Source organism: Siniperca chuatsi, linkage group LG1, assembly GCF_020085105.1.
Source record: "Siniperca chuatsi isolate FFG_IHB_CAS linkage group LG1, ASM2008510v1, whole genome shotgun sequence".
NCBI lineage: Eukaryota > Metazoa > Chordata > Actinopteri > Centrarchiformes > Sinipercidae > Siniperca > Siniperca chuatsi.
Window position 1 is genome coordinate 1,541,602 of NC_058042.1, and position 10,242 is coordinate 1,551,843.

The 10,242-nt window shown below is 38.1% G+C and overlaps 1 protein-coding gene across 2 annotated transcripts; it reads left to right on the plus strand.

Moving 5' to 3' along the window:
- Positions 1-2,520: 2,520 nt before the first annotated feature.
- Positions 2,521-8,179, plus strand: LOC122880017 (C-type lectin PAL-like). Of its 2 annotated transcripts, none has more exons than XM_044204747.1 (6): positions 2,521-2,599; positions 4,005-4,140; positions 4,237-4,379; positions 6,096-6,242; positions 7,409-7,535; positions 8,001-8,179. In XM_044204747.1, the coding sequence occupies exons 2-6, from the start codon at positions 4,071-4,073 to the stop codon at positions 8,069-8,071; spliced, it is 558 nt and encodes a 185-aa protein (XP_044060682.1). In that variant the 5' UTR covers positions 2,521-2,599; positions 4,005-4,070; the 3' UTR covers positions 8,072-8,179. The 2 variants fall into 2 exon arrangements, with proteins under 2 accessions (XP_044060682.1, XP_044060674.1); XM_044204739.1 differs by having other exon boundaries at positions 2,529-2,599; positions 4,023-4,140.
- The last annotated feature ends 2,063 nt before the right edge of the window (positions 8,180-10,242 follow it).

Genomic DNA, 10,242 nt, shown 5'->3' on the forward strand with positions numbered 1-10,242 from the left:
ACCGTGAGCTGTGACTGGGAGAAAGTGATATATTTTGAATTAAATTGTACTAGAAGTACATGAATTGGATTAGAACTCACTGGTCCAGAGTGTCAGTAATTTGTATTTTATCCACCCTGCTACAGCCACTTCCTAATGAATGTAGGGCGGCATGTTAAGGTACGGCCACATCACACTTCCCTCCTGCAAATATTTATGCCGGGGTTCTCTGGGCTGCAGCACACAGGCCATGTGTGTCAGTGTCATTGGTCTCATTATATAAAAATGCACAACGTTTTTTGTTGGTTTTGACACTACGTTTTTCTCTCACCATTCTGTGTTTGCTCATTAAAATCATAGCACATAAATCTGTTTTATGATGTGACAACACTTTGGTCCAAGTCTGGTTCGGTTTTGACCCAAACTCAACTTGGTTACGGTCAAGGAAACATCGTAGTTTGTATCATCGTAGTCAAGGAAACATCGTAGTTTGGTTAAAACCACGATGTGAAACTACGTTGTGTTACCTCTGAGTACTTTCGGCTCATTACAGTATGTTTTTAGTGGCCCAGACCAGATAGTCAAACTTGAAGGTGATGTTGCTCTGAGACCGTTATCGTTAGTTAATGTTTCTGTTCTCTGCTGGTGAAGAGGTGCAACATTCGGGGAACTCAGATAAATCAGCTCCTTTATCACTCTCCTCACTGCGGTTGCCATGGTCACACAGCGTCGGTGGGTACGCAAGTTGGAAAAAAGTTCAACCATTAGCAAATGATGTGGGCTATGTAGATAACTGGCGAACTTTCTGGGGAAGACTTGGTCTGATAGGGTGCCCTTCCAGTGGACAAAATGCAATACAGCAATAACATGGAACTCGCAAAAAACGCGCACTACATGCTGGAAAATTAGTTGGCCTCCACATGCGCCTACGTGTAGGACAATGTGCCCTCATGATGCCTCTATAGCTGAAAATGCCCCAGTTGTATTTTTTTTGCTTTGCATGTGTTTTTGTTAGTGCCCGTTTTTAAAAACTTTTCTTCACCCCTGCCTCTCAAACAGCACAAGTCAACATGTCTGTAAATGTCTGTGCTGTGATGGGCAGTGGGTGTAAGGGTGTCAGCTTCACATCACATGGATGGTGTGCTGACACTCAAAATCTCTTTTCACATCGCTCTTGGTGGCAGTAAAACCGTTTGCTGAGAGGTACAGAGAGCCACAGAGAGCACAGCACACAGCATTACTTTCACCTCGTTTCCCACAACTTATTAGAATAGACTGATGATCTTTCTGCTGACTGTCATTAAGAAATTAGTTTTTTGTTGGTGCAGGTATCCTCCTCACCCTGAAGTGCTTTCACAGCAAACAGACATTTACAGAGTAAATATTGAACAGCTTCTCTGAATCATTCTCAGAAGAAGAAATGAATAATAATGTTGTTAAATGCTGTTCAACCGTCACTCTGTTTCTCTTATGACTTTTACCTTTTCTGCCTTTTTCCTTTTGAGTTGATTGAAACAAACCTACAGCTCATGTGTGGTCTCCCCTTTCAGTCCAACCGTGAGCTGTGACTGGGAGAAAGTGATATATTTTGAATTAAATTGTACTAGAAGTACATGAATTGGATTAGAACTCACTGGTCCTGAGTGTCAGTAATTAGTATTTTATCCACCCTGCTACAGCCACTTCCTAATGAATGTAGGGCGGCATGTTAAGGTACGGCCGCATCACACTTCCCTCCTGCAAATATTTATGCCGTCATTTGGTCCATTCACCTCTATGCCCACCTCTACCGCCCACGTGTCAGTTCAAAGTTGTCCTACGTTCAGTCATTTTTCTATTGTGTTTCATCACCATGTTTAGTAGGTAATATTACACTACCACACTGCAAACTGTATTGTTGCTCTCTCAGTTTGTCATCGCGCTGATCAATATTCATTTATTACCCACATCAGAACTGTGACATCGTGTCCTTTTTGGGGCTGAATGAACGGTTAATGTGACCGTAGTGGTTCAGCTGCTGGATAAGAGCTCAGGCTTTTACTGTGGCCTCCAAAATCCCCGTTTATAGTGTACAAGAGAAAAATAACATGATTCTTGTCTGTTCTGAACGTTACCTCTTTGTAATTTAAACTATCAAAAAGTGATAATCAGTTACATTTTCAGAGGCATAAACTTGGTAAAAATGTAAGTTGTAAGTTATCTCCCACTTTTATCTATTGTCTTTTTTATTTGACTTTTCTTTGCTGCTCTGTATATTCTCCTGTTACCACATGAGAAACTTGTCACAGTGATACTGGGATCTTAAAATGATTCACACAAACATATAGACAACATATAGTTTGTCAAGCTTGAGTGATAACTCAACCAGGTGCCATCCACTGCTTCTGCTTGTTAAGGGGGTTCTCTGGGCTGCAGCACACAGGCCATGTGTGTCAGTCTCATGGGTCTCGTTACATAAGAATGACGTTTTTTTTGTTGGTTTTGACACTACATTTTTCTCTCACCATTCTGTGTTTGCTCATTAAAATCACAGGTATTCAGGGCATCAGCTTTCATATTTAACCGCGTCAAAGATCAGACTGACATCCAGACGGACGAGGAACGAGACGACACACCTGAGGTGAGTCCTGTTACTGTGTCTGTTTCAGGAGAACAGGAACGGACATTTCCAATCAATCGCTTGGTTTGTAGCACCTTTCATATTTTTAGTCAAATGTTCTTCTGGTTGGATGATTATTAAAACCTTGACTTGTGTTTTAGGAGGGGAAGCTTTTTTGTGGCAATTGTTTTGTTGAGTTTGGAACAGAAAACAAAGTTCCTTGTTCGCCATGTAACGTTATATGCTATATGTAAGAAGTTCTGTTCATGTCGTGTATGTACACGACACAATAACTAACTGACATGCAGGTTAGTGGAATTCAAAGTGATTTACAAGTTAACAATGAGACAAATATAAACCATAAAACAAGTGGAGACTAAAATGCACGAAAAATAGTAATGATAAAAGTGAAGAAATGAAAACTATAAAATAGATCAATAGAAAGATAATAATACAATTGATGAACATTGACATTTTCTGTTTTAGAAATGCAAACGCTGCACTCTGGTCCTGGCTGGTATGATTTTATGGTGTCTTGTAAGCCCATTCGAGCTGGGCAGAGTTATATGCATGACACAATAATAAAGATGTCATTCATTCATTTATTGTAAAGACTTTAAAATATGTGTAATGTGCTCTCTCCTTCTGGTCCGAGTCAGAAGTCAGCAGCAGAGTTCTGAATCAACTGTAACCGATTCATGACTTTTTGGGGAAGAACAGATATAACAGAGCATTGCAATGGCCAACCGTCTTTTGAAAATATGATAGTCGGTAACTGTAGTCAAAAAAAACCCTTGACAAATCATTTTCTGACATACATTAATGGAGCAACATCTTCATCATCAGAGAGGGTTTGGGATATATATTTTTCTTCGTTTTAATTAAACATGTCTGATTTATTTGCTCTAGGACTGTAAATCAAAAGCATATTTGTATAATGTCAAAATGTTAAAACAGATACAAACTTAAATGACGAAAAACAAAAGTCAAGGCTAGCAGATATCTAAGTGTGTATTATTCTCTCTGTGTTGCTCTGAGAGAAACATTGTTGCAGTTTAGCTTTTTTTAAAAAGCAGATTTGAGATCCTTAAAGAGGAACTACACACTCCATTATTATTTAGTTGCGCTCTGTATTTACAGAGATTCTTGTCGCCATATGGTGTTAATACAGGTGATTTTTCCAACAATACACACATTGTGTAAGAACAAGCAGAATCTGAGGGTGTAGTTACCCTTTAAAGTTGAAATCTGAGTCAGAGGTGTCTTTCTTGCCTGTTGGTTCGGGGTAAGTCCTGGAGAATTTAATTTAGTGGCCAGTTTCTCTCTCCGAGCCTTAGAAGCTTTAACCAACACTTGAGCTGTAACTTTCTAAAAAAATATACATCTTTATTTATATATGTAAAATGCATCTTTAAAAAAGCATCAGTTGGTCCTGTGTCATTAGGTGATTTTCCAGTTGTTGAGTGCTGTGAGAGTCAGAGAGTCCTGAGCCATGCGTCCTATTGTGGGAACTGCCACCCTTCTTCTGCTGGTCCTGATGTTCATGTCGGCTTCTGCAGCATGTAAGAACCAAACAGTCACAACATAATGTTCAACACAGACAACAGGAACACAATACGGACAACACTTCATTTCCCTTCACTCTTTCTTTGTCACAGGGGATCCTAAGCAGACGTGTGAAACAAAATATCCAGCCATACCATGTAGACACAAGATCAATAATGAAAACTGGTTCCAGATGGGTGACAACCGCTGTGTGAAGGCGGTCAGCAATGAGCGCTTGAGCTTTGATGATGCAGAGGTGAAGAAAACAAACACACACATCAGACTTACAGACAGTAAATGTGACCTCCTCCTGTTCAGACAGTCATGGGGTGAATCTCAGTTCCCTTTATTGCATCTACGCACGAGGAAAGAGGATTTGATGAACACATTTTTAGTGGAATGAGACGTCCTTTCTCAAGAATAATCTGAGGCGACGTCAGTTTCTTTACACAGAGGCACGGCTATGGAGGGTCATGTTACCCAGAATTTAAATTAAAAGGGAAAAATAAAATAAATGGTGAATAAATTATCATTATAATACTCAGGATAATCAGAATTAAATGTTGAAAAGAAAAAGGAAACAAAAACGGAAAATGGTTATTGATTCAAAATTCAATTCAGTTCAATTTTATTTATATAGCGCATGGAAATTGAAAAGTTTAAATGTTTAAAGGAAGTTTTTCCTTGCCACTGTCGCCAAGTGCTTGCACATGGTGGGATTTGTTGGGTCTCTGTAAATAATATTATAAAGAGTACGGTCTAGACCTGCTCTATAGGAAAAGTGCAATGAGATAACTTCTGTTATGAATTGGCGCTATATAAATAAAGTTGAACTGAAATGTAAATGTGTAACAGAAGAGGATTCCATGTATATAGTGCTTTATCTTGAATACTCAAAGTGCTGACAGTGGAGCGGGGAAAGTCACCTCAAACCACCACCAATGTCTAGTGCAAAATATCAGACCCAACAAACTATCAAACGTGAAATTCAAGCTTTGGTTTTGTCTCACCTGGATTATTGCTCAGCAGTTTGGTCCAATACATCATGAGGTAATATATGAAAATTGCAGCTGGTGCAGAATAAAGCGGCACGAGTAGCTCTATATTGTGGGTTGAGAACAAATGTTACTAAAATGCATGAAGGTCTCTCTTGGTTTGATGTGACAAATAGACTGCTGTATTCATTGATGGTTTTCATTAGGGATGTCGTAACAAGAAAGACTCCATCTATTTTTTAATAAAAACTGTCCTTTAGTACAGATACACACAATTATTCAACAAGTCATGCTGCTGGAGGTTGTTTTACATTGCCAAAATCCAAAACACCAGTTCAACGTACAGTAATATACAGAGCAATGCAAACATGGAATTCACTCCCAAATCATATTACACAACAACACACTGAAAACAGTGTCCAGATGACTACGACTGAAACCTTTTCTACCATAATATATATGGTTTTAAAAAAACACCACAAGAGCATTACTTAAAAAGAAACGTTAGTCATTAATAAGTATTCTTTGGTGTGTAAGGGTGTCATGGGCTTTCTGAGTTAAATGATGAGATTTATGTTAGATCATGATTTTTGTGTTTGTGTTATTTAAATTGTGTCAATTGTTATTTTTTTATTTACAGTAGACGTGCATTACAATGTCTTAGTGGATTGTGATGAGTAGTGTGAATGTGATTGTGTTTGTTTGTATTGTCACCATGTAAATTGCATGGACCCCAGCAAGAATAGCTCCTGTGATGCAGAAGCTAATGGGGTATTAAAAAACATCTAGCACCCACCTGGACTGGGACTGGTGGTCAAACAGAAAAACTGCTTCTGTGTTGGAATTTGAACGGCCTTCATGATGGTGGACCAGATCAATCCCCGGGTCGAGCGAGGAAAGATCAAACCAGGGAATTGGGATGCACCCATGGTGAAGTGTCAGTGAAGACTAATTCTTCTTATTTCTGTTGATTTCAGAAAACCTGTAACAAGTACAGACATGGCAACTTTATGGGTCATCTGGTGTCAATCCACGACGATGTGGAGCTGCACCAAGCGGTGTGCACCATGTATAGAGATCACCCTGGAAAAGATCATTACTGGATCGGACTCCAAATGAAGATTGTAAGCATTGAATGTTTCTGTTCAATCATTAATATGCGCCCAGTCTGTGCCTCTAATGGGTTTACAATTGAGCCACAGAGGTAAGCATGCGTTTCTCTGAAAAATAAATACACAGTGATCTTTGAAAAACCCGAAAGGTGGTTTGACAACACTTACCACAGTTCTGAAGGTATTTCCAAGACCCTCAAAGATTCTTTTAACCATGTGATGAAAAAATATTCCATCTGCTGCACAATTAAATAGATTTTAAACCAGTTTTTGTTTGAAAGTTGCAACTTTCCTGATCCAAACAAAGATAGTAGCCAGAAATGACATACAGTGGGAACGGAAAGTATTCAGACCCCTTTAAATTTTTCACTCTTTGTTTCATTGCAGCCATTTGCTAAAATCAAAAAAGTTCATTTTATTTCTCATTAATGTACACTCAGCACCCCATCTTGACAGAAAAAAACAGAAATGTAGAATTTTTTGCAAATTTATTAAAAAAGAAAAACTGAAATATCACATGGTCATGTGACTCCAATGAAGGAGTAGAACCATTTCAAGGAGGATCAGAAGAAATGGACAGCATGTGAGTTAAATATGAGTGTCACAGCAAAGGGTCTGAATACTTATGACCATGTGATATTTCAGTTTTTCTTTTTTAATAAATTTGCAAAAAATTCTACATTTCTGTTTTTTTCTGTCATTAATGAGAAATAAAATGAACTTTTTTGATTTTAGCAAATGGCTGCAATGAAACAGAGTGAAAAATTTAAAGGGGTCTGGATACTTTCCGTACCCACTGTATGTCTTCTCTTAATGCACCCAACACAGGGCAAATATCTGTTTATGAATGAATAGAGGATCAGTGTAGAAACATGTTGATGAGACATTGCCAAAAGATTTATTGATAGTAATGAAAAAAGGGTAATATTAATGAGTTTTGTTGCGCCTATTATTATTCTTTGTCTTACTTCTAGTTGGGGGATAATTATGCTCTATGTTTTGGAACTATAACTGTTACTAACTTCAGTAACACTATCTTTGCCTCACATCTCATCCTACTCTTCGAGGGACTAACTGGGGCTATCGTAATCATCATTTTTCATCTGAAAAACATGCCTTGTGAATGACAGCAAAGTAGTCACCCTCTGATATTCGTTTATTCTTATTTGTATTCGTAGAAGCGCATTAATGGTGTTGTGAAATATGTTTGGACCGATGGAACTGATAATACATTCAGCAGATGGGCTTATGGCCAGCCAGACATGTTTTTGCTCAGAGAAGAATGCGTTGAGATGAACTACTGGGGTAAGTAAACAAAAGGCTGAGGAGGAGAGGTTATCATTTAATAGAAAGGAATTGAAAATAAGAGATGATGTTTAAAAGTGATCTGTGTTTATAATGCAAGTTTTATTGAACAAAATAATAATATGTCTGTGATGCAGCAGACGGTTTCTCACTGAGTATGTAGGCAATGCATGGATTACGTAAGGGAGGAGTAGACAGTACATCATTATAATCAGAGTCCTGGGTTTCCTCAATATGACAAGAGACACAGGTTCAAGGGAAGGACAAAGCCAGCCCAGTCGGCAGAATAAAATGTAGCCACTGTACATTACAGCGTGGTATTGCTACTTTTACTTATGTAAAAGGTCTGAGTACTTCATCCACTGCTGATTTTCCTCCATACACCTGAGAAACATCAGAAGGGGGACATTACCATTAACCCTTAAAACCCCACTGACACTGAACCACGTTTTTCCTGTTTTCCAGACTGGACTCTGTGGAACGACGAGCAGTGTGGTCAGCACAGGTCCTACATGTGTGCAGTGAGGATCGCTTAGTTCAGAGTGAACACAAAGAGCTGCTGCAGTTGGACCAGTCAGCTTCACTGTTACCACTGCAAACACAAGCTTTGACATTTACTGCAATAAATGTTCATCATCAGCAAACATGTTGTTTTATTTCTGTTTGTAGCCATTGGAGATCCATCTGTCCTTATAATCTACTTGCCAGCAATGTGAACCTGGAAATGTTTGAGTATCCCAAAGTTTTATGTTTGAAATGTACAGTATGCATTCCCAACTAACAACTAACTTGCATATGTTGGGTAATTAGCATAATTTGCATTGATTAGCATAATCACCTATATGGATAATAGTTCAGCAACTTCTTGGCAGATTTGGACAATATTGGAGTGGTTTTGTTTTGTTTTTTTGACGATGTTGAATCCATTTTTGACATTTTCAAAATGTCCATTCAAACTAGAAGTGGCCATGTTTCAACTCCCAGTGGGCCGAGTTTTATGAAGTTTCAGTCATGACGCTGAATCGATTGGATCGGACAGATAACTTATGTATTTCAAATCATTGAAATATCTTCAGCTCGGTCATAAATTGTAGGATATTTATGAACACAAATATCCAAACGATGCAGAAAATGTGCATTTTAATTCACAGACCATTACACTCTGAGGTGACTCACAAAGGAAACACAGGCATGTTCATTTCAATTTTATTTATATAGCTCCAAGTACTATACCAAAATAGAATAATATGACTATGGCTGAAAAATATCCTCAAAAAAAGAGAGAAGGAAGTATAATACAGATAAAAAATGCCATGATATCAATACAAAACATAGAGCTTCATAATATGAGAAACCAGAGGAAACACACACTGATGAAACAGAACACAATGAAGCAGGAATAATAATGAAAAATATACAGAAAATACAGTTTGTAATACAGTAGTCTCGTTTCTATTTAGTAATGATAACCTTGGCTAACAACAAAACTAAGTTGAGATTCTCATCTGCAGGACTGAATTCACTGCATCCATATTTAACAGTTCGGAAATAAAATGAATAAACAGAAGTCATTGATTTACAAAAACCTTGATAAAAAAGGACAAAACTGAAAATAATAAATACAGGCTCATACAGGATTCCGTCGATATTATCTTCAGATTTCTTCAGGAAGTGTTTTACAGAGTATAATCTTTTATGAATACTTCATGTAAATGCTGTACATGTGATTAATTTCCAGTTAAGTGAACTAAAATTTTCTAGTTAAAATTTTGAGACAAAAACTCACTGTAGATGCCATGAATCAGTTCTTTATTTCATGCTGTGCGGGAGGAACATACCTCAGAGATGAAGTGCAGTTTCTCTTCAAGGCTAAGAAAGAGTTTTCGTACAGAGAGAAAAACAAGTCCAAGGACAGGCAGGTGGTTTACAGGAAACAACTCCCTCATGAAGCACGATATCTCTTTCTCTAGTGACAGAACCTCCTTTCTTCCACAGAATTACACAGAATATGTTCTGTAGATAAGAACTCTCCCACGAGACAAACCAGACTTAGTTCACTCAGAGGACTCCTCTTCCTCTCAGTATACATCACACAGCATATAGTCAATTCAGCCTAATATTTTCTCTAAAGAATGCTTACTTACTGAGCCGGAGTGAAACAGCCATGATTAATCAAACAAGATGGCATAATCTGCTAAGAGATGAAGCATAATAGTGCATGACATGAAACATTTTTGAGGTTAAGAGAATAGAATTGTCAGTATACTAAGAATAAATATTGTATTTATTCATGTTTTACTTTTTTTGTTGTTGCAATGTATAGCTTTGGCCAGCAATGGCTAGGGGGCGAAATGCGCTGCTTGCGATGTATAGCTATGCCAGAAATGGCAAATGGATAGCAGTGATGTTAATGGGCATAGAAAACAGAAATTCATTAATGAATGGATTTGGCCAGAGGGGTCAGCAATAACCTGAGAATTAGTAATTAGCTGAATAAAAGGTGATACAACACAAACCACCAACCACCAGTTATATGCAATAGCTCACCATAATTGTTAAGGCCTTAGGGATCTTTGAGCTTTGATGATTGCAGTGGCATCAGGGCGCACGTAAGAAGCATAAGCAGAGGATGTCCAGTGGCCCAGTTGTTGAAGGGAAGCTGTTGATAGACCTCGCATGGCAGCGGAGATTGCGGCAACTATTCTAA